The sequence below is a fragment of the Elgaria multicarinata genome, chromosome 3 (genome assembly GCF_023053635.1).
Source record: "Elgaria multicarinata webbii isolate HBS135686 ecotype San Diego chromosome 3, rElgMul1.1.pri, whole genome shotgun sequence".
In the NCBI taxonomy this organism is placed as follows: Eukaryota; Metazoa; Chordata; class Lepidosauria; order Squamata; family Anguidae; genus Elgaria; species Elgaria multicarinata.
The window spans coordinates 53,228,444-53,253,526 of NC_086173.1; the positions used below are offsets into that span (position 1 = coordinate 53,228,444).

At 44.6% G+C, this 25,083-nt stretch overlaps 1 protein-coding gene across 1 annotated transcript in view; it reads right to left on the reverse strand.

Moving 5' to 3' along the window:
* Nucleotides 1-5,565: 5,565 nt before the first annotated feature.
* The window catches only part of UNC13D (unc-13 homolog D), a 63,189-nt gene continuing 43,671 nt past the window's right edge, over nucleotides 5,566-25,083 (reverse strand). Inside the window, exons 22-33 of the mRNA XM_063120317.1 lie at nucleotides 23,891-24,034; nucleotides 22,072-22,170; nucleotides 20,760-20,966; nucleotides 19,478-19,546; nucleotides 17,969-18,048; nucleotides 16,149-16,254; nucleotides 15,972-16,043; nucleotides 13,556-13,639; nucleotides 12,891-13,011; nucleotides 10,277-10,400; nucleotides 8,830-9,035; nucleotides 5,566-6,625 (exon numbers count right to left, since the gene is read on the reverse strand). Of these exons, the coding sequence (XP_062976387.1) occupies nucleotides 6,519-6,625; nucleotides 8,830-9,035; nucleotides 10,277-10,400; nucleotides 12,891-13,011; nucleotides 13,556-13,639; nucleotides 15,972-16,043; nucleotides 16,149-16,254; nucleotides 17,969-18,048; nucleotides 19,478-19,546; nucleotides 20,760-20,966; nucleotides 22,072-22,170; nucleotides 23,891-24,034 (1,419 nt within the window). The 3' untranslated portion in view covers nucleotides 5,566-6,518. The remainder of the gene's footprint in view (nucleotides 6,626-8,829; nucleotides 9,036-10,276; nucleotides 10,401-12,890; nucleotides 13,012-13,555; nucleotides 13,640-15,971; nucleotides 16,044-16,148; nucleotides 16,255-17,968; nucleotides 18,049-19,477; nucleotides 19,547-20,759; nucleotides 20,967-22,071; nucleotides 22,171-23,890; nucleotides 24,035-25,083) is intronic.

The following is a 25,083-nucleotide window of genomic DNA, read 5'->3' on the forward strand; positions in this document are numbered from 1 at the left end:
CTGTGAAAGTTTCCTGTTCAAGCTCCATGGACGTGAATGGAAAATAAGTGCATGAGCTGCAGGATAGTGAAGCGATTGTCCCTTTCTTCTCATGGAGCTTGCGCCCAAAGAGATTCTTTGTGAATTGTACACCAGAAATGCCACATACCACACCCGTTAAAATCCCTGACAATATGGAAAACGTAGCATGCAATTAGAGAGTTGCAAAGATAACACTCACTCATTTTACTGCATGTATTTTATATAAATTCAGCCCTCATCCTATCTTAATACATATAATTTGGGGGGGGGGGATTTGCTATAATGACAATGCTTAAGAAGCCATGCATATTCTCAAGCACTAAGTGCCTACTCAAAAGAAAATTGTCTTGTGTTATCTCTGACACCTTCACCTTGGATTTCATGGAAACAAAGTTCTGGACCTGGAGAGAAACTTAGAGGATGTTTTTGGGTGGGAACTTTTCTTGTCCTCAGTCAGCCTTTTAGTACCCAACTGGAATTGCAAGGAAATCAATCCTTTCTTAGAAGTCTAGCTCAGATCTTTCCATATTTCCCCTTCACTTCAAAATGGGTATTCAGCAGTGTCTCATCTTGTCTTTCTTCCCATTACCCTGAAAATGGAAAACATCCTTTAACTAGGGCTGAGCCTAAAATTTCTAATTATTTTTTGAGCTCCTCCTAAATTGTTGGAGAATTTCAGTCAAACTCTGGCGAATATTTGGCAAAATGGCCTCACAGTTTCACCATTCATAAATTGGGTGGACAATTCTGGGTGCAACTGTGGATCCAGTTTTAATGTTGTTTAATAACATTTTAATATTCTTGAATGAAGCAATTGCCTTCTTGCCTACCATCCAGTCCTCTTCTTTTAGCGTATTGCTTCCTTCAGCTATCAATATGGCCTAAAAATAAATTTCATTCAACATTAAGACTAAAATCTTAAACCCACATACCAAGACATAAGTCCCATTGGATTTAGTAGGACTTAGCTCTGAGTAAATATAGGAATCCACAGAAAGTGAGCCAAAATTTCTCAGTTTTCTGAGAAATTTTCTGAGAGTTTTCTTCCCCCCTCCCTGTTGCAGTTTCACCTATCAACTGAAATTCTCCTTCCCCTTTTCGCCACCCACATCTGGTGTAGAAAATTTTGGGAGGCCATTTTCGCTCAGCTGTAACCACTTCTCACAGTTGTGCATCCAATGAATATTTACCTAAATGTCCCTTTTCATGTAATTCTGATAACAGAACATGAGAAGCTTTCTGTCATGGAAATTTAACAACCAAAATCTAAAGATTTAGTCATACTTGAGACCCATTGAAATCAGCAGGACAGATAGTTGTGACTAATGTGAGACCCAGTTAAGCTAGCATTGATTTCAATAGAACTGACTTCCCTTGGAATGGGATGTAGCCTTTTCCGAACTATATTTGTGTTTTGCTATGTCTTGCAATTCTGTCTCTGTAGTGATTCTATCCCATCCTCTGTAGTCTCTTTCTGGCTTCATGATCTGTCTGAAGCTGTTCTTCTTTGATTAATATAACCCAAAAGTGTGAATGGTTAAGAACACGTGGTGGATGTTTGATTGGATACTGGGATGTTCACTCTGCATTACTGAGTGTAGCATGTAGAACAGCAATTTGGGGAGATCATATAGAGTTGGAGAGAGATGTGGCAGACATCAGACTTGGTGCTAGCATGCCATTCGACTAGAACAAATAGGCAACATGTGCCCCTCTAGATGTTTTGGCCTCCAGTTCCCCTCCCATCTTCTCTCACCCTTGGCCATGCTGGCTGGGGTTAATGGAAGTTGTAGGCCAAAACATCTAGCAGACATAAGTCGTCCCCGACTAGAATAATAATTCTCATACTGTGAGGCAGGCCTCTTTGTGGAAGTAAAAAAGAGTTTGACATGAGTTTTGATTCAGCTAGGCATGAGGACCATTTCACAGATCATGAAATTGCTACACAGAATTTCTGAAGCTGAGGCTACCTAGTGATTTATTTATATGTGAGGCCAACAAAAGTCCTTATCCACACATGTGTGTCAGATGTTGGTTTCAATACAAATGTGCTTTCCATGTCTTATCTCTGTAATGGGACTCTAAATGTTCCCAGAGCAAGGACCTCATCAGGTGACAACATGTAATGTGGTCCTGCCTACTTCTTGTTCAGGTGTTGGGGCTTCCTCATGCCCCTCACCTTCTCTGAAGAATTCCAATCTACTGTCATCTATTTTAAGTTCGAGTCCTACCTTCCCAAGAGGGTTCTGGGAGATACCAGAGCGAGGAAGAGGAGTGACAAGAGAATGGCTCTTCTCGCACACATACCTAACTGCTGTATGCTAATTGCCAAGGCCAACTAGGGAAAAGAATGTGATTTGTCCAATTGTGTAGAATGTCCCAGGAAAGGAAGCTTGCTTCCTTAAGCAGAAATCAGACCCACACTTTCCTGGAAATAAGTCCATTGAATTCAGTGGGGTTTACTTCTGAGTAGACATGTCAAGCATTGTCTCTCACCACATTGCACACACACATTGCACTGCACTGCAAAGGAGCAAGTTTGTCAAATGTCCATTTTATTTATTTAGGCTTTGTCTATCCTGAAGTTTTGAAATGTTAAGGGACTGTCTCCTTACCCTGGAAACTTGCAGTACTGATTACCTGTTTCATAGATACAGGGACTTCTTTGTGGTCTCTGTGACTCACATATACGGGTCATTTGAAACATTCTAGAGCTGAGCACAGTTTTAGGTGGGAGCCTGCCCACCGCCTCTGCACATGTTCTAGACATGGCTCCCACCTGGCACTCAGGTTTTTTTCATCCACCGCAGCAACTGGCGGCACTTAGAATATTCTCTGTGTCTCACAGCTTCTTTTCACTGCAAATTTCCTTTCGTTCCTCCTTTCTTAACTTTTTCTTGCTGTCTTCGAGTTTTAATTCCTTTTTGTCTTCGCTCCTCGGGTCTGCATGGCCTCCAAGGCATCCTTCCAAAAGTGCAGCTGCTGTGGCTAGAAGATACCACCCTTCACTTATACGTGGGAGAAGTGCACTGAATAGACTCTTGCACCTGCTGCCAAGCCAATACTAAGCAGGACAGGAGGAACAGGACAGCCCATCCCTGTGCCCAATTGTGGGAGCAAGCCCTCAGGCTGGCAGATATAGCTGCCCTAAACTGGCCTCTTTACAGTGCCTCATCTGCAACCTGGACTAATCCGGCACAGTTCTACTCTCTTCCGCTCCTTCCCCGTTGATGGAAGGGATTGCAGAGCAATTTATCCCCAGTTTCGGACAAAGCAGCCCTTTCTATGTCATCTTTGGCCTTGCCTTTGAGCCAGTTGTCAGTCATGGCAATTCAGCCTGACCCCAAGATGTCGATACTGGTGGCTGAGACAAAGGTCAAACCAACCAAGTCCCAAAACAAATGTCCTACTAATTCTTGGGCACCAGGACCAAAGAAGACAGCTGCACATAGGATTGAGTCTGGTGATGAACCAATGGTTATACCTATGCCAAAAGCAGTCAGTCCCAATACTGATGGTCTCACAACCACCTTGTCTCACGTCTCCAACGCAAGTTTTGGAGAAACTTGCTTCCTCAGGATCATAATTCCTCTGACAGTATCCAGGTATGTTAGAAGATGAAGACAAGATGATCAATCTACTCTAGGGTCTCACCAGCCCTCCCATCAGGATCACTCTCCATAGGCTCCACTACCACAGGGCCAAATCTCCTTGGGACTGAAAAGTTTCCCCAGCATCATCTGCTTCCTCTTGGAGTTTTCTCTACCATCGCTACAACATACTTGCCAGCGTGCCTATTACGCCTGGTCACTGCCATACTACTACTATGATGATCACCATCACGATAGCATCACTTGTCTCCACGATGTCCTCAGGACTACAGGGAGAGTAGTAACTGCATGTTATAACTCCCACAATTGACGATCTTGCTTTCCTCACAATAGCAACCGGTCAGAGGTGCTGTCTAGCTGCTCACCCCCAACCCAAGCCTTATTGAATCTGCCCAACATGCAGGTATCCCAAACAGCCACAACCAGACTAGCCTACTGCTTGCACTGTGTTCACCTCTTACTGCTAACTTCTTCCAAAACGCCCTCCCAGAATTCAGCCCTCAACCTTCATTAAGCACTGCCGCTTGGACATCAGACCTCATATGGATTCAGTCTTTGGCAGGGCAGTCCTCGCTCTCATCCTGGTGTGGCATCTCCCTCCTCTGGTAAGTTCTTCATATCCATGCATATGTGTGAGTCACAGAGATCATGAAGGAATAGGTCAGGTTGCTTACCTGTAACTGGTTCTTAGTAATCTTGCACAACCCACCCTCCTCCCCGCTTTGATACTTCTCAATTTATTCTTCTGCCACAGCAGATATGGAATGGAGTGTTGGGCAGGAGCCATGCACAGAGGGGGAGTGTGCTCCTGCCTAAAACTCTGCTCTGCTCTAGAATGTTGTGAATGACTGTTCTGTGCAACCTGTCCATCCCTTGATTCCAGAAAACTGAATGGGTGAAAATTGAAAAGCGCTGCATACATGAACCGCCCTATTTCTACCGGTTTCATTGTCAACTCCTCATGCCTCTCACTGCTCTGGTGTATGGGTTTATTAGATTGGGCTTGAACCAAAACCCTTAGAACAGTGTGGGCTAATGTTCATTTTGTGTGGACTTTTTATTAAGATGCTTGCAATCCTTTGTTGTGTTAAGTTTACAAATAGCAGTGCATACGCAACAGGCTGCAATCCTATACAGAATTAGGTGCCTCTGATTAAGTGATAGGGAACATGCTGCCCTCCAGATGTTAGATTGCAACTCCCATCAGCCTTCAGCATTGGCTATACTGCCTGGGGCTAATGGGAGTTGCAATCCAACATTTAGAGGACCACACTATCCCCACCCGATGTAAAAGGATGCTGTTTGTTTTCTACCCTCCCCTGTGAAAATTGTACTAAAAAGGTTGCACTGCTATACTACCATAAAAGCAACTTTAAGATGCTTGATAGCTCCCTCTATTCAGCCAGACTCTCTCTCTCACACACACGTAAAATAAGAAACGCTTTTGCTTGCACTAAGCCATCCCTCTCCCATACTAGGACCTAGCCTGGTTTCTTTCTCTGGCTCTAACCTTTAGCTGCTGTGGTGACAAAAATAGCATGCCTTGGGTCTCACTTAATCCCTTAGTTGTCCTATTCACATATTCACAGAATAGTAGTTCCTCTTGATGCGAGAACAAGTTGAGTACCATAGCTGTAGCACAGGCATTTGGGTCGTTGTGCTCAGAGTAACAGCATATGCTACCCTTAACAAGCAGGTAGGCTTCCTATCTCAGGCATTTCTCTACACGTATGCCAGGCTAAGGGAAAGAAATGATGCTCAAGAGTCCCAGAAATTGAGGGAATATTGCCAGCTAAACTTTGTTTCCATCCTGTAATGCTGTGTTGGAAGGTGGTCTTTCCCTCATAAGCACACTAGGCTGTTTCTGGATTTACCTGATGCTCCTTCCTACTGCTTAAACCAAGGTGAAATTTCAACGGCCTTTGAAATTCTGGTTTAACATTACCTGCCATCTAAGGGCTTAGTGGCTTATGGGAACCAAATACAACTTACAGACGCAACAAAAGTAGTATTGTTGATAGAAGAGGGATTTTTTATTTATTGTTATTGGTGTTGTTAAATCCTCCAGTGCTTTATACCACAAGAATTACACTCACTCCCTAGCAACATCTGGGCCTTCTTTACAAGTCAAAAGTGTGCCTTGGAACTGGTTGGGCACGGAATCCATTACAGAGGCTTGCCGGCAGGTCCATTTAATTCTCTTTTAAGTCAGTGGTGCTTCATCAGAAGGAATTGCCAGCCTCCCTAGCAGAGGGTATAGATAGATCTATTTTGTCCCCACCAAATGCTTATTTTATTCCCCCTTTGGCATCGCAGTATACGAGGCTGCTCGCTTTGCATGCCATCTGGAGAGCAGAGTAAAGAATTTCCTGCAGGAAGTCCAGAAGGGGCTCATTTCAAGCTTCGCTAGCCAAGCAGGCTCTTTCCAGTGTGCTCGCGTGTGCGCATGTATGTTTGCGTGCAGGTGTTGGCTCGCAACTTTCCAGAGCCGGCAGCCGTTTCCAATAGTACCATGTTTTCATTTAAAATAACAATAATAATAATAATAAAAATCCCTGCTGCAAATGAAGAATGCCAGATATGAGGGAGAAAAACACACCTCTTGCCTGTCGTCTCTTGGATGGAAATCGATCAAGCGTCAACTGGGAGCTTTCGCTTGCCACAGCTCTTCACGCTGCACTGACAAAGAGCCTCAGTGCCTGCCTGCCTGCCTGCTGGGCCGGGCCAAAACGCCCCCCATTTCTGTTGCATCAAAGCCGCCAGTCGAAATCGCTCCCGCCTAATGGCTTCCTGCTCTCCATGGTGTGATTTGCTGTTGCCATGGCGGCCCAGGTCCTGCTGCCCCTCAGCCAAGCCCCTGCTTTAGCCCTTCTGGCTTGGCTGCTGTCACTCCAGTTCCTTGGACTGTTTTGCCCGCTGTTTGCGTAGCTTTACAAATGCCTGAGCTTCCTTGTCTGCTTTTCGGATCTCCAGCAGCTTCAGTATTTCATTGCCTGGGGTAGAATGGAAGACAGGGGGCACTTTTAACAAGGTGCGGCGGTTTCATCGTAATGTTTTGACATGCATTTGCCTTCCTGCTGTTTAACAACCCCTCGCATGTTGCCCTGTTTTCAGTGGAGGAGGTCTGGAGTACTTCGACACAAGGCCTTTAATGTGTGATTGCCCTGCCTCAGCCATGGAATTTTACCGGAGCTCCAGCTGATGATGATGGCCCCGTTCAGAAGACACCTTAAACCACGGCTTTTACCACTGCAAATAAAGCTTTTTGCCTTAGTCACCGTGGTTAAAATCATGGTCTAAAGTGTCTTCTGGACACATCCTGGCTTTCTGGCTTAACCACCGTGGTTAAAGCCGTGGTTTAAGATGTCTTCTGAATGGGGCCTGTGTCTTCCACTTGTAACCGTCTCGCATTTCCCCACTGTTTCTTCCACCTTTTTTCTCACCACAGAAAATCTGTGAAGGAAGGAAAGATGGAATAGCTGCCCAATGTCTTTTGACTAGTAGTGGTAGGAGCCCTCTGTCTGGAAGCACTCGTAGTACATTAACATCTGGGTACTTCTAGATGGAGGACTCCTAGTGCTCCCAATCAGAAGACCCTAAAAGTAGCCATTCCATCTTTCCCCCCCTTAACTGTGGTAAGTAAAAAAGCAGAAAAACTGGAGAGAGAAAAACACAGGATGGTTATGAGTGGAAGACAGCAGCTTCTGGATCCCCTGTAAGATGCTGTGAATGCAGCAGGTTGATGACACATTTGGAAGCACCCACAGACATCACAAACATAGGCAGGAGAAAGGTATAGATCACAATCCTTTTGGAGAAATGCCTCTATCTTAAGCAGAAACCCAGAGGTATCTAATGGAAAACTCCAGGACATCAAGGAGAAACATGTTATGTGAAAAATTCACAATTAATAGATACTATGTGATAGATGTGTACACTACAGACAAGGCAGATTTTTTAAAAAGTGAAAAACCAGCGGTTGCCAGCTCCTATTCTAGTCCTAAGCACCTCTTGCAATTCCCTTCAGCGATTCTAATGCGCTTCCCAGCTCAAGGTTGCTATGGAAGCGGATTTTCAAGCAACAAGACGGAAGAAATTTTATTAAAAGTAATGGAGGACAACGTTATTGCCCATCTTGTACTTTGAGCAGTTGGGAGTTATAATGGTGAATGAGAGCAGGGGGTCTCTAAGGAGAGGAAATGGTTAGGCTGCTGCTATGAGCCTCAAGTAACTCCAGGAGCACCCAGTCAATACAGACCTAGAGCAGTAATGGAATAGAAGAAGATGCTATTATTTGAAAAAAGCAGAGCAACCTGTAGCTTGAAATTACTTCAACATCACCTAGTTTTGGAAACATGTACTATGGGCACACTTGGGACTAAGTGCTTTAAGTAAGGCCAGGCCTTTATTCCTGATTAGGTCTTTCTTCTTCCTTTGCCGACTTGTATCCCTCAAATTGTTACCCATTGTCAGCCTGCTTGCAACAAGGCACGCACTAGGGTTCAGCCATCTTGTAAAAGTAGCATTTATTGCGAAAGGAGTAGAAATGGCTCAAGGATTAGTGTCTATTCCCTCCCCAATGAGGGAAATAATAGAGGGTCAGTAGAATTTTGTAATTCCACCTCCTTCGAAGACATCATGAAAGCCACTATCTCCAGAATCTTGCCTTCGCCTGACCAACAGAGATGTATAGAAGACTTTCGCAACTACATTCGCTTCAACCTTTGTAAGCTATTTAATTAAAATTGGCTTCATTGGTCTAGCAATACAGAACTGTGTTCACATGGATTTAATTTGCTGCTCCTTCCCTCAGCAGAAGGGCATGGCAGTTGCTTTGCATGTAGTAGGTCTCTGGTTCAATCCCCAGGTAGAACTAGGAAAGAATCTACCCTAAAACTGTGGAGATCCATTGCTGCCAGTCAGTGTTGACAATATTGGGTGAGATGGACCAACGATCTGACTCCGTATAAGGCAGCTTCCTATGTTCCCCTATAACAAAACCATAGGACTGATGTGGTGGACTCTGATATATTAACAGCCTGGTACTTGCTATGAAATAAATAACATGCTCTGCACCTGTATTTTCCAAGCCATGATTTTTGGGGAACCCTGTGACCCTGTATACTATGAACCACTGACCAACAGTCAGAAGAATGCAGGGCTTGTGAGGATGGCAAGGTATAAGCAGGGAGGTTACCAGTAGTTCCAGGATGAGTCAAAGATAAACGGGTCTGTGGTACTCTGGATGGACTGATGGTTTCCTCATTCTCATTCAGTCCCAACACCCTGCAAAGGGGGAGGAAGGCTTCTCCCTCCAGATCATTGGCTCCTACGGTGTCGTAGTCAAAAACTGTGAGCAACAGGCATGCCCCATCCTGTTGGCATTTATCTGGAGAGGCCAAGCTGCAAAAGAGGCAGAGGAACATGTTTGAGTCATGGCACCATTTCTCAGAGGTCGAAACAGCCTCCACTAAGCTCACAAAAAGTACCAAATTAAGGAGAGCCCAACCCCCACAGAGATCTCCAAACTATAGCAACTGATAGAAAAAAACTGTGAATGGATCTAACTGGTAAACTTCATGCCGTTTATCTAGCTGCCAAGTGGGAAAAGACAAGCAACTGCTCATATGTATTATTATTATTATTATTATTATTATTATTATTATTATTATTATTATTATTAACATTTATATACCACTCTCTGGGCGGTTTACAAAGGTTAAGAACAGTGAACATTAAAAACAAATATACTAAATTTAAAACCATAAAAAGCATAAAATACAAACAAAAAAACAGACAGTATCCATTTATAACAACTAGTCTACGGTCAGTTAAAAAAAAACCTCAGCATATGCTGTTAAATGCCTGGGAGAAGAGAAAAGGCTTGACCTGGCGCCGAAAAGATAACAATGGTGGTGCCAGGCGAGCTTCGTCGGGGAGATCATTCCATAATTGGGGGGCCACCACTGAAAATGCCCTCTCCTCCCTTGTTGCCATCCTCCGAGCTTCCCTCAGAGTAGGCACTTGGAGGAGGACCTAAGATGTTGAGCATAGTGTATGGGTAGGTTCATAGTGGATGAGGAGTTCCATCAGGTATTGTGGTCCCAAGCTGTGTAAGGCTTTATAGGTTAAAACCAGCACCTTGAATTGGGTTCGGAAACATACAGGCATCCAATGCAAGCAGGCTAGAATTGGTCTTATATGATCGAACTTTCTGGTTCCACTTATCAATCTGGCCGCTGCATTTTGCACAAGCTTGCAGCTTCTGAACCATCTTCAAAGGCAGACCCACATAGAGTGCATTGCAGTAATTTGGAGGTTACCAGAGCATAGACAATTGAAGCAAGGTTATCCCTGTCCAGATAGGGGCATAGCTGGGCCACCAACTGAAGTTGGTAGAAGGCACCCTGTGCCACCAAGGCCACCTGGGCCTCAAGTGACAGATGGTTCTAAGAGAACCCCCAAGCTACAAACCTGCTCCTTCAGAGGGAGTGCAACCCCATCCAGAACAGGTTGAACAACCACTATCCAGTCAGAAGAACCACCCACTAACAGCATCTCAGTCTAGTCTGGATTGAGTTTCAGTTTATTAGCCCTCATCCAGTCCATTGTCATGGCCAGGCACCGGTTCAGCACATACGTACAACTCAAAGACTTCATCAAACAGTGGGTGGAGATCATTCTTTATGCACTGGGTCGTCCGTGCCACCACTTCAGGGAACTCATGGCGTGGCTCTAGGGTCAGTTGGATGAAGGGGTCGCTTGAGCCTGAGAGTGAGGGGGTGGGGGGGTTGGAAGCAAGAGAGCCATCATATAAAAGCAGCTAGACCACTTTGGAGCACTTGTCCCCTTAGCAAACTGCCAGGCAGCCACATGCACTTGGTATCCTGAAATATCCATGATTACTTCAGCATTTAGAGTCCTTACCTTAGTGACTAAGACATTCCCACTGTGGAACATTTGCCATAACTTCCTTTTTATAGATTGTGGACTGAGGCCAAGAGTTACTGACATGTCCAAACCCTTCCAGTAAGCAAATCTCTCAGGCTGCTTAAACATCAGACGTCTAGATTGAAACTTGCAAAGCTGCCTTTGACTAAGTAAGCATATTGGTCCATTTAGCCCAATGCTGTCTCCTCTGATGGTACCAGCCCTCCAACGTCTGAGGCAGGGGGTCTTTCCCAGGCCTGCTAATTGAGGTTGTTGGGTTTATAACTGGAGTTGCCAGGGACTGAAACTCAGAACTCCCACATGCAAAGTGTATTCTCTGTCTTTAAGCTATGGCCACCTTGTGATCCAGCACTGTATTTTCATTGGAGCAGGACAACTTCTTTCCCTTGTCTCAAGTTTTACTTTTAAAAAATATTTACCCATCCCAATTTGTGAACACACAGAGTCCAGAAGCCAAGTGTATAAAATCTCAGATCCACAACCACAATCTTTGCAAGGAGATTCAGCAGTGAAGCAACAATACCCTCTTCTGGAGAGTTGAATGAACTGCTCAACTCCTCTCTTCGAATAGTCAGGGTATATATCCCCACCATCACTCTCATTAAATTGAATTTCAGTTTTGTTTGCATGGTTCCCATAAATATCTGCAATTACAGTCGTGTGTGTGTGTGTGTGTGACCCTTAATGCTGAATGTTACAAGGCACCATAGGCAGAAGACTTTCGTTCAGGTTAATCATGCAAAAGCTTTTTAATGAGGTGCAGGATTCTGTGTGTGCAGGTGTACACCCACACCTAGAAATTAAAGCACAAACAATACCAGAATACCAACTGTCCCATGCCCCCTTTCTTATACTGCTATCACTAATGGATTGTGCAGAAAACTGCTAGTCTGGATGCGCCCTACTCTATACTATATGAGGCAATTCCCAACATTTCTTTGCACAGGAAATAAAATCCAGAGTGGGGCTATGCTAGGGTGACCATATGGAATGGAGGACAGGGCTCCTGTATCTTTAACCGTTGTATAGAAAAGAGAATTTCAGCAGCTGTCATGTGTATGCACGCAGCACCTGGTGAAATTCCCTCTTCATCACAACAGTTAAAGCTGCAGGAGCCCTGTCCTCTTTAGTAAAATGAGCAGATACAAAAGAGGGCAGGGCTCTGGCAGCTTTAACTGTTGTGATGAAGTGGGAACTTCACTAGGTGCTGTGTGCATACAAATAACACCTGCTGAAATTCCCTGTTAAAGATACAGGAGCCCTGTCCTCCTTTCCACAAGGTCAGCAGGCTTGGTTCTCAGCGACTGGGGTCACCAGGAGCAAGAAAGAGGTTTCGACTTCATTCGGAGGGCGCTCCCTGCCTTTCTCCCGTGTATTGTTGTCATTTGCTCCTATTGAGAGAAGTAAAACACTGCACTTGGGCATGCTGATGTGTGAGGGCAAAACCTACCCTCCAGCCCTGACATTAGGTAACACTGACTGACACCTCAGTCATAGGGAACTGGCAGGGAAAAGGGGTACAGCCCGTACCTGTGCACAGAGCAATACACTACACCAGTGGTAATAATATATTAGCTCTCAACACACACATCACACACACATTTTTTGCTAGGTATTTGCTAATCCATTTGCCATGTGATAGAATCTGTCTGCCTGGCAGACAACAAGTATACAGGTCGCTCCATGAGGTGAGTGGTTGAGGTTTTGCATGAAAATCCCCTGCAGACTAGACAAGTAAGTCCTCCAAAGTCAGCAGCAACTCTAGGTAGAAAAAGGCAGGTCCTGTTTCCCTTTGCCCTGCTGCTCTTAGCTAATCTGTCACTTCCTACAGTGAGCTCAGTCCCGCTGGAATGGTCTCTATATGTTACTGACTGCTCATGCTGTCAGGATGTGGCTACACCCACACCCATAAACAAATACCCAGCGTGCTGGACAAGCATCCCCCAGAATGCTATTGGCTTTTAAGCACCTGAATGCAGCATTGCTAAGACTGCAGGAGAACTAGGCATTGACAGCAAGGAACAAGCCATGCCCTTGCACTAAGGGAAATAAGATATATTCCCCAAGATGCTTTGTAACCCTACCAATGAAAAAAACACTGTTCTCCTGTTCTGATTTCCTTAACAGATTTTTTCTGGTGAGAAAAACACACACTAATGAAATGGTGTGAAAACACAGGAGGGCTACAAATGGAAGAGGTTGTTGTCTGGACTCCCCAGTAAAATTGCATGAATGAACAAACAATAAAGGACTCATCTGGAACCTCCCCCAAATTGGACGTTTCTTTGGCAGAAAGGCTTCTCTCACCATTGGAGTCCAGAGGAAGGAGGTTAACGGCGTTGAGCACTTCAATGCGCAGCTTTTGTTCTGAGCGGCGGTAAACAGCTTTAATGGTCACAGCCCCATATTTTTCAGGGCTAGCCTCTGTCTAAGATACAAGAACAACCAGAGAAGCAATCAGTGGGGGACAGAGGGAAAATCTTAAATGCATTTTAAATCTGCCAGCCCTTGATGGTCCTGGTGGCTCTATGCTCTTTGTAATAATCAAGCGGACAGTAAGCCTCATCCTGTAATTCTACATTTATGGTCTTATCAGCAAATCATGCAAGATTATTATTATTATTATTATTATTATTAATAATAATAATAATAATAATAATAATAATAATATTTGTTACCCGCCTCTCCCTCCGGATCAAGGCGGGGTACAACATAAATGCAAATGCCATAAAATACATATAATTAAAACATTTAAAACTAATACATTATTAAAAGCAGCACATTATTAAAAGGCATCTTAAAATTCAACTGGGTGGGCCTGCTGGAAGAGATCAGTCTTTACAGCTTTCTTAAAATCCGGAAGACTGTTAAGTTGACAAATTTCTCCTGGCACAATACGTTTCAGCAAAAAGAAGAATGAAGAAGGGGCACTTGTCATTCATAAATAAGAGCAAGGCCCACTGAAGTCGTACCTGCTGCTGGATACGGGCACTGAAATACTTCTGGATAAGTTTTCTACTGGTGGAAGAGCAGAGGTCCAGCTCTTTCTCCAGGGCCTAGGAGAGAACTGAGTGTGAACAGAAATGCCAATACTGACATATTAAGACTATTTGGGTGGGGGGACGGGGACACAAGAGAAGCTCCCAGTTCCCAGGGAGCTCCCAGACCGGAAGATTTCAGTGCCATGCAGTCATTGTTTCCCTGCTGTAAGCAACAGGTGGAATTGCAGTTAACTTTCTACACTTCAGGAGACGTAGCGCTTTTCACTTGCACATGTCTTGCTATGTTCCAGCCACACTAATTGTCATACCAACAATTCACCTAAACTTGAACTTTGATGCACTTTGAGGTTTTAATTGTTGTGAACCAGCCAGAGAGCTTTGGCTAAGGACAGTATAGAAATTTAATACATTAATAAATAAATAAATAAATAAATCTTGCCATTTTAGCTACATGTTGTTTTTTGTTTTAGTACTCATGTACTAGTTCTGGGCGTAGTACTTTGGCCTAAATGGTTCCATCATTTTGGGGCGAGGACAAAAACAGCCTCTGAAGAGCGTAATAATCTTCAGGAGTTAGTTGAATGCTATTAATGTTCGGTCAGGGTGGCTCATTGGTATTTAAGATCAGGCTTTGGATTTACACTGGATCAACTGCACTGGTAGAAGACTTCCCTGTCCCTCCTTCCCATGCCAGCTACTCCAACCCCCTGAAAGTCAGGAGACCCTGCTGAACAGGATAAGCTGTAGTGTGTGTAGGAGCCCCAAAAATCGTGCAGAGGGACTTTCTGCGAGCAGACACCTTCCTCTTGTGGACGGCAGAGTCTGGATCTAATCCAAGGTGGCAGCAGGATTCCTACTCCACCCCCCTTTTAAACACATGACATGCCCATTTGCTGCAGAATGGCCCAATGAGATCAATGCAACATTGTTATTCTTGGAGGGGAAAGAGCTGCCCTCATTGGAGGCACAGTGAGGAGGCAATAGAGCAATGTTTGGGTGATATTACGAAGATGCCCCATATTATTATTATTATTATTATTATTATTTATTTATATAGCACCATCAATGTACATGGTGCTGTACAGAGTAAAACAGTAAATAGCAAGACTCTGCCGCATAGGCTTACACAAAGCGAGTAAGCAAACGGCAGCAACGCCAAAGTAATTTAGAATTTAGATTTCCAAGACCCAACCATATGGTCAGCAATGCAAATTGAGCATACTGTTTATATAAACATGGGTGGAATGAGGGGGGCATTCTGTATTTCCTTTGGGCCTCCCCATATCTGCAGGACTTAACCACCCTCAGTGAGATGTAAAAGATTATTCCTTTGGGGTGGGGGAAAACTCCACTAGTCCCACTTGGAAAACAGTGACCGCCCCCCCCCCCCCCACCATCCATTCCCAGCGTGATCCTAGGAAGAAGGGGATATGTGTGTTAGGTATGCAGTGAACACCCTTCCATAGCAAATTGACCACTGAAACAATATACATCTGTATATGATCTCAGGTGCTTTAACTAAACCAATCCCGGTCAACTGTACGGCCAGGGATAGATTTTCACCAACTTTTAACGAACATAATTTCAGATCTAGCTATCAAACTTAAACAGCTAAGGTGGTTGATTTTAGATAAGGAATAAAACCACCTACAAAAAAATAAATTAATTAAAGGCAAGCCCCTCATTATTGGAATGATGGAGTAGCATCAACCAAAGAACAACCAGGGCCACACTACCATGTCAGCACTATGAATTCCATCTTCAGAAAAAATAAAATTCTGTAAACTTGAATGCAAAGTATGCAAACACATATGCCTCTGCTTGTTTAATTTATTGTATAAATCAATGTCCCTGCTTCTATGGGAAAAAATAAAGATCCTTTGGGAGTATATAAGGCCCTCTGACCTCCACATCCCCTATAATTGCTCCATACCCACCCACTCCAACTTCTCAACAATTGTAAGGACTAGTGACTTAGTTTCTTTTTTTAATACATGAAAATGAATACCCTTTGGATACTGAATGTTGCAGCTGTATTGTACTACTGCAGATTAGTCCATAACCACATAACTGTCCTGAATCATGGCTGCATAATCCAGTACAGTATACTTTAGCCATGATTTTGCTAGTACAAAAGAAGAATTCAAAGAGCTGCTGCAATTGCATATCAATTTGGAAATTGCCCAGAAACTATTGCACTTGGCAAAACTAATGCAGAACAGGCAGTCTGAGTAGCAAATAAGAGTAGAGGCCCATCATTACTCATCGAAGAGGCCATCATCTTTGGCGATATTTTGTGACTAGATTGCCTTGCCCATTGCTGAAGGATTTCCACCACCACCACCCCACCGGTCCAGAGGGGGCAATAAAAGTTAAGACATCTTACTGTAAACGCTGCAGTGTGAAGGATGTCCTTTGGCAATCCACAGCCTTCAGCATGAAAACAGAAGTCCAAGCTCTATGAAGGGAAGGGGGGGAGAAAGTGAAAAGTAATTGATCCACTGTTGAGGCACCACAGAAGTCAGGCTCTTCCCTTTCCATTCCATTCCACACTTGTAAGTACCTGGAGGGCAACTTGCAACTTCCTGTAGTAGCCCAAGTCGCCAACTTTCTGTTTTGCAGCCCCTTTCAGCATGTCCAGGGTATGATTCCAGAGCAGCTCCAGGAGGCTATTTGAGGGAGGAAAGCAGAGATGGAGTCTAGGTTACCATGTAGAGCCTCATCTAATAAGGCTCAGTGGATGCCAGCAGAGCCTCTTAAACCCAAGTGTGGACAAGGGGGAAAGGCAAGTGCAGGTTATCAACTCCCCCGTTCCCAGAGGTTTCATTCCTTCGTATTGCATAGCGTAACACTACAGTTGAAAAGGGAATGAAAAGTGCAGCCTTTCAGACAACTTCAAAAGGACATTGACTCATGCCAGAGAATGTCCTAGACCTGGAGTGATGGACTTTTTTCAGCCTGAAGGCTGGATTCTAAGAAACTCTTGGTGGGAGGGGGCAAAGACAAAGCCCCTAAAGCATGCAGCCGCCTGCCCAATTCTGTGGCCACTGCTGGTGGGGGGGGGAAATCTGCAATGGAGCCTTAGAAAGGCCAAAATTAGCTTATTTTCCAGCTAAATTTGGCCTTTCTATGGCTCTGCAGCAGTTTATCACCAAATTTCAGTGGCAAACTGCCTTTTTTGATGCCACCACACCACCAAAAATGCACAGCAGCACGTGGGTTGTTCAAGGGGTGGAAATTGTCCATTGGATCAAACTTGCCCATCCCTGCCAAAAGCAAAATAGCAATAAAATAAAATTTAACATGACCTGGGATAATCACACTTATTTAAAGTATTCAAAGAACAAAATAGAGCTCCGGCACATTATTGTACTTGCTTACAATATGTATTTCTTTTCAACCATAATGGTTTTCGAAGATGGATCCAAATGGAAGTCACTCTTCATGTACCTGATGGCCCCTTCTCAAGCATCTTGCCTCTTTATGTGGCATTTTGAGTTCCTCATCCTCGCCCATTTTCAGAAGCAGATTCAGCCTTGGGCCCAGGATGTAAAATAAAGGAAGGAATGCTTGTGCAGAATGGCTGTCATCACCAAGTAGCCTCAGCTAGCAAATCCACATCTAGAAAGGCTTCGAGGTCCAACAAATGTTTTTTCTGGCCAGGCTCTCACTTTAGAAACCAAAGAGAATGTCCCCCCTCTTCCCCTCTTGTCACAAGCTGCTGCTGTTCACCCACCTATACTTTACACTGGCTGCCATGGCAACTAGATCCTTCGCCTCCTGCTCACTGGGTCCTTTACCTATTAGAGGGCCCTCACTCATCTCCCAGTAGCAACAGTCCCTCCCACCTTCCTTCCACCTTTGCTGTTCTTTGAGCAGTATAAGAACTTTAACCAAGCTGATGCTGGGAGGGAGAAGTGTTTCCACCATGTGGTGCCCCAGGCAGCAGCCTAGAACTGCTACTAGAACTGGCAAGAGATTTCCGCGCATCCCATTCTCCCCACATGGCTTCCTTTTAGACTTTATCCAGTCAAGAAGTGATCCTCACCAGTGCTGACTCCAGGTTTTGGAGGGCCCTTGGGCAAGATCCCCTCAATGCCTCCCCTCCCTCGGTGAGTCTACCTTCACACTGACAATGCCACCAACTGTTACTGCTCCTCATCCTCTTTCTCGTCATTGCAGAGAGCCAGTAGGCAGCGGCAGCTACTGCTCCTCCCTCTCAACATCGCTGTTGTCTGAGCAAGAGTGAGGGAGAGGTAGGCAAACCACCAGAAGGAGGAACAACTCCGGGGGCTCCTGTCAGTGGCCCCCTGCTGGGGTGGGGGCCCTTGGCAGGTGCCCAAGCATGCCTACTCTTGACCTCACAACTCCAGTGTGGCTCACCTTTTAAAGTTCTCCTGGACAAGATTCCCATTTAGGTACTGGAACTCACACTCCAAGAATCGCATTAAAGGGGTGATGCACTGGAGGGACAGGGAGAAAAAAATCAGGGGAAACAAGTGAGGAGGGAAGAGCATTTATATAACCCACGGCGTCTGATTTGAGAGTTTCAGCAACCTCCATACAGGGTCTGTAGAGTGCTGCTCCACATGGCCAACGTCCCATTTAAACGTCTTTTACCCTGTGTGCTGGCCCCATACGCATACAGGGACAGCATCCTACCAGCACCAGGAATATACAATGCAAGCATTCATAAACTGTATGCACAGCAGCAAGCATATGGGACAAGAAGGTTTTTGAAGCACTGACAGGGCTAAAGCACTTTTGATAGCATCCCTGCGGGAGTATAAATTTAACTCAGCCTGAAGAGTTCACAAAATCTGGACTCCGCAGCAAAAGATGGCCAGATTCCCTTTCTAGCCTAGCCTGGCCCAAAGCAGGAAAGGCAAAAGAGAAAATGGGAGATGTACCAGAGTAACAATCCTGCTTCAAGTTATGATGCTGTGGAGGGTTCCACCATATAAACTGAGCAGAGGAACAGATATGACAAACTTGCCTTCCATAGAATTAATTATAATAGGGTCCCTCAAGCTATTTGTAACTGGATTTTTTAAAAATAGGAAACCAACAATTCATAAAAGGTAAGAATATCAGTGGCTTTCACACAGTACAAATCAGCCCTATAGGGGAATTCCCAAAGCCAATTCTATTATTATCATCAACATCATAATCATCAACTATGGGAGGATTTCTACACAAGGCTTTTATTGCATGCTCGTGAAAAGTTTGCATAATGTAGTCAACCTCCAGAACATCTCCTGCACTTTTTTAAGCTTTATTCCATTTTTTAAAAGATTGGGGATAAAGTGATAAGAAAGGTTAATGCGAGATATCAGCAGGGTGAAATGTCAGTGTTATGCTATAATTCAGCCACTAGTTGGCAGTGGGTAAAGAAAAAGAACAGTTCTGAGAAAGGAAGTTTTCAGCACAATTCAATTCAAATCATATGTCTGTGATCCATCATAATCCCAGAAAGAAACTGGAAGCAGAAAGCCCCAATAAGGGTGCAAGTTTTCAGCCTCGTGTGATAACCCATCTTGTCCCAGAGGTTCATCAATGTTATTTTTTACTTTTTCAGACATGAACCTAGATACCTTATTAATCCTAATAAGCTCAGAAGTGACTCTTGTGCAGCCTTACCAAACCTAGTCCTCTCCGAACATTTTGGACTACAACTTCAAGCATTCCTGACCACTGGCTGGAGTTGACGGGATTTGAACTCCAAAATATCAGGAGGGCACCATACTGGGGAAAGCTGTTCTAGCCATTCAATCCCCACCTTGCTTTGTGGCTATTCATGTTATATGCTACCTCTTTGCATCTCTCCTACAGGCATCTAACATTCTGTCCTGGAGTCTAAAAACAGATTTGTTCTGGCATCCCAAAACTCACATCCTCTGGGTCCTTGCAGTCACTTGAGGCTGACAATTCCTGGATGTGTCTTGTGATTCCCGCATCCAGCTGCCAAAAAACAAACATATGTTGCTTAACATTACTAAGGGAAAGATACAAATACTAAGAGCTCAAAGCAGTTCACAAACATTATCTTAGTAATCCTTACACCAATCAGTTATGGTGAGGCATCTATTATATTCCTGTATTAAAGATTTTGTGGGGGAAATCAGCAACTTGCATAAGGCAACCCAGCAAAATCCAAGTCAAGATTTAGGAACATAGGAAGCCGCTTTATACTGAATCAGACCCTGGGTCCATCTAAGCCTAGTATTGTCAACACTGACTGGCAGCGGCTTTCCAGGGCTTCAGGCAGGATTATTTCCTAATCCTACCTAGAGATATCAGGAATTGGACCTGAGACCTTCTGAATGCAAACCATGTGCACTACTACTGAACCAGGGAATTCATGATTCACACTGTCGATATGTTTTTAACTCCTTCAGATAAAAGGTATCTTAAGGTCTCATCCCCAAAGAATCTGCCCCCATCCTGGTATCATCATTTATACTAATAGGCCACTCATTCTCCAAGTGCTGATCCTTATGTAGCCAAAAGCCTCTCTTGCATCCATGCAAAAGAAGGAGATATCAGCAGGCTTGGGGAACTTGCATAAAGCAACCCAGTAAAAGCTAAATGAAGACTGAGCCTGTTTAGTGGGGGACAGAATACTGAGTGTCTGTTGGGGGCAGGGAGAGAAATGGAGTATTCTAGAAGAAGTGATGGCTGTCTGGCACCCTGAACACTCAGCAAGTGGGAGATGGTGACCAGGAGCAGCAGCAGCAGCTGCTGCTGCAGCCACTGAAAATGACCCAAACCTGGAGCCAGTCTTGCAACGGTGCACATATTTGCTTCTTTCTTTTTAAAGTCTTCTACTTTGAATGAGGAAATATGTGAAGCACTGAAGCTTTCCCTCATTTCTGCCTCAGCTTCTGTAAGTTCACTAGCATTGCCTGTAAACTTTCAAACCTATATTCGAAGCCGTAAGAGCTAGCTGGTTCATTTTAAACTTGCATGATATATTCATGCCAAATTCTGCACAGCACTTGCACAGAAACGTGGAACACAGACGGCCCTTATCCTGGGGTGCCAAAACCATGGGCCGCTAACTTGGGCCGTCGTTGGCTCCATTTTGACATTTCCAGGCGTGCCCCCCCCCCATCCCAACCCTTTCTCTTCTAGACTGAATGAAAGGTGAATGCCAAGGAGGCTGCTTGGTTACTTTGGTTGCCAGGGTCTGCACCACGCCTCGGATCTCGTTGTTCAGGCAGGTGACGGTAACCTGAAGCTGGTGGTGCAGAGTGTTCTGGATCTGTTCCGGTGCAATGACGTCTTGGGTCTTCTGCTCCAAACGTGCCCAGTCCAGCTGCGATGGCAACTTCAGGATCATCATGCGGAGCTGCTCAATGTTGTTGACCACAACGCAGAGCTGTAAGGAGGGGGAGGGAAAGTTGAGTCTCACAAGCTTTCAGCGCCAACTAAAAACCCATTTCTTCCCCAATGAACTCTTACAGTTAAACTCTAGTAATATTCTTTTTGTTGTTTACTCGTTCAGTCGCTTCTGACTCTTCGTGACTTCATGGACCAGCCCACACCAGAGCTTTCTGTCGGCTGTCGCCACCCCCAGCTCCCCCAAGGTCAAGTCTGTCACCTCCAGAATATCATCCATCCATCTTGCCCTTGGTCGGCCCCTCTTCCTTTTGCCTTCCACTTTCCCTAGCAGCAGCCTCTTCTCCAGGGTGTCCTGTCTTCTCATTATGTGGCCAAAGTACTTCAGTTTTGCCTTTAATACCATTCCCTCAAGTGAGCAGCCTGGCTTTATTTCCTGGAGTATGGACTGGTTTGATCTTCTTGCAGTCCAAGGCACTCTCAGAATTTTCCTCCAACACCACAGTTCAAAAGCATCTATCTTCCTTCGCTCAGCTTTCCTTATGGTCCAACTCTCGCAGCCATAGGTTACTACGGGGAATACCATTGCTTTAACTATGCGGACCTTTGTTGTCAGTGTGGTGTCTCTGCTTTTAACTATTTTATCAAGATTTGTCATTGCTCTCCTCCCAAAAAGTAAACGTCTTCTGATTGCCTGGTTGCAGTCAGCGTCTGCAGTAATCTTTGCGCCCAGAAATACAAAGTCTGTCACTGCCTCCACGTTTTCTCCCTCTATAATATATGAATGCAAAAACTTATCTACCTAAATTAAGAGCTTCATCAGATGAGCGTTTTATTGCACGCTCATTACTGGGCACTCATGGATTTTTGTGGGTCCCTCTCATGGCGTCATCTGCCTCCCATGAGCCTCCTGCCCCTTCTTGCCAGAAAAAACACCCCAGTAAGTCCGACTTAAAATAAAGACGGAAGTTGCCAATATCTCCTGCTGTGCACAGGAGAAGCAGCGCAATCAAAGCAGCCCACTGAATGGGCCCTGTGCAGGTTGTTTACCTTCTCTTCCAAAAGAGGAAGTAATGAGGGACAAATGTGCAGGCGGAGAAGCGACATTAGGCAAACGCTTACTGGAATCTGGCTCCACCACTCACCCTGTTTGCTGCTTCTCCCTCCTCACGTTGGTTTGAGGACAGTTCCTCCGCCCTGGTCTTGATCAGCCGGCAGTACATCAGAGCGATTTTACACATGTCCTAAGTAGTCAAAAAGGAGAACACATGAGGATACTGTGCTCTGTGGAAGCAAAGGCTTTCACCATATCAAACCCTGGCATACCCAAGATTTACTGCATCCTGCAAGGAGACCTGGGAAGGATGTGGGCAGGCAAAGGAAGATCTTCTACACAATGTGACAAGGGAATTTCAAGAGGGGAAATGTATCTGGTTCTGATAAAAGTAATTAGTCCAACCCTCTGGTCCAACTTAAAGCAGGATCTTTTTCCATAGAAAGATGCATTAACTCTTGGTTCTGGAGTAGTATTTAAATGTTTTTTATACTATGTATAATATTGCATTTTTAAGGTTTTTAAACTTGTAAACCAACCAGAGAGATTTGGGTATCGGGCAGAATAGGAATATAATAAATGAAATGAATGGATGAGAGGACAATGCAGCCTGAGAGGACATTGGAACAGCAAACGATGAGAAAGAAAGTGTGAAGTGCAAACCACAGGATGTTTTATTGTTTTGTGTATAACATATTCCCTTTAAAAAATCATGCCTTCTGTTTAAGGCAGCCTTCCCCAACCTGGTGGAGTTTTGTACTCCAAATCCAGCTCTCATTGCCACGGTTGAGGAACGCTGAGAGTAAAGATCCAAAATATCTGGAGGGCACCAGATTGCAGAAGGCTGGTCTAAGTCAATGCCAATTTATGCGTCTTTGTGGATTATAGGTTCTGCGTTCTTCCTTGGATTGAAGAAGGGTCTTCCAAATCTTCCAACCCCCCTATTGTCCAGAATACAGTGGGCCACATGCAAAAACCAAGAGTGTGATGCAAGATGCATCACACCCAGAAGTTCAGTAAGGGCTTTTCTACATGAGGCTTTTAACCTGTACCTCTACTGAGGCTTCTGCTTCCAGATTCTTTGTGTGATTAACACTGGTTCCTTTATGCATGTTTTTCCCCAGGGGGTTTCTTTCTCTGCCTTTATACATGTTCCATTACCCAAGCACTAGGTGTCACTGTGGTATAGCACAATTGCAGAAACACCCGAGGGGTTCATGCCACCATTCAGAAATATACCAGACTTTCCTTGTTAGAGGCTGCTATTAGGCAAGCATTCCTAAAGCCCCTTCCTAGAGACATCTGATCTGGCCACGGTCACACTTGCCTTAGTTACATCCTGTTTGGACTACTGGAATATGCTTTTACAACAGGCTGCTTTTGAAAATTTCCTGTCACAAATTATGGCAGAGGAATTAAATCCTGACCATGAAAGCAAAATGCATTTGGTAACCCTCCTCAAAAGGGGAACATTTCTTAGCTCTTTATAGTTAAATCATTCCCATCTCCAACTCTAATCCTTGGAGAAATGGGAAATCCACCCAATTTTACCGTAAAAGGCAAGGCATGTCAAACTCTGAATTCCAAATGTTGCTATGATAATCCATCTGAATAAATTGCCCTAAAATTGCATGCTTTGGTTTGCTAATACAACCTGAGAAGTATGTAAATGTCAATTTTCATGCAATTTACAAGACAGAGGCCCTGTTCAGACACCACGCTAAACCATGCTGCTTAACCACAAAATGGTTAATGGAATGCATTAAGGTTAATGCATTCTGTTAACCATTCTGTGCTAAGCAGCATGGTTTAGTGTGTTGTCTGAACAGGGCCAGAATGGACCTTTGGGTAAACACAAGTGAAAGTAGTGCAGACCAGAAATAGAGTGACTTGCCCATCTCTATACATACCTCAATAAATTTCACCATGATCATGAAGGCCTCATCAGGATCTGGCCAGTCCAACTGCTGCCAAGTCTTTACCATCTGAGCATAACAAGTGGATAAGTCCACAGTGGATGTACTATGTTTATTCAGCTCCCCCAATGGTGTCAGCTGAACAGAAATGAAAGGAGGTGGGGAACACAGTGACACAGTTGAGCAAAAGCAGGATTTATTTTTACGTTCTTCAGCCACCTTGGAGCTTGAATCTCCGAGACAGACAATGGGGATTTCTGATCCTCCCACCTACTTCATTAGCTTAGTGCAAGTAGCTATCGGAGGATTTGGGGTGGTTTGTTTGTTTGTTTGTTAAAAAAACAAGTTACTTAGCCAGCCCAACACATGCTGAAAGCTGGCTGAGGGGAGTGAGGCCGGGGCAGTAGTTCCGTTCCACTGGCAGGGTGGCTTGTCTGCTGCAGAGGTCCCAAGAGTGCCCATAGAAAGCTCTGCAGGCATAGGAGTACCATTGATGGTGTTCTCATCAGTGGCAGCAGCCTTAATGGGGTGTTCTGGGAACATGTCAGAAACAGGCTTTGTTTCCTCTGCCTCCAGACAGGCCCCTGGATCAAGCCCCTTGAAAGTTAAAAAAAAGAAAAGAAAAGTCCAAAGAAAAGTACCCCCCACCATCTCATGCCCTGACCACTGCAAGCCAGTAGGGCACTGGATGTCACATCAAAGATCTCCCCCACCCCCAGGTACTTAGAACTGCTCTACCCAACTGGGGGTTGTCTATACGCCCTATTTACGCCATCGTGGCTGTGCAGTGGTGCTGCGTTGGCTATATAATAAAAATAACTTGACAAGACACACAGAGGAGGGCCAGGATCTCTTCTCGATTCTCCCAGAGTGCAGGACACGGAATAACGGGCTCAAGTTAAAGGAAGCCAGATTCCGGCTGGACATCAGGAAAAACTTCCTGACTGTTAGAGCAGTGCGACAGTGGAATCAGCTACCTAGGGAGGTTGTGGGCTCTCCCACACTAGAGGCATTCAAGAGGCAGCTGGACAACCATCTGTCGGGGATGCTTTAGGGTGGATTCCTGCATTGAGCAGGGGGTTGGACTCGATGGCCTTGTAGGCCCCTTCCAACTCTGCTATTCTATGATTCTATGATTCTAAGACGGAGGTGAAAGATATACATCAGGCATAAAGAGTGTGAAGAGA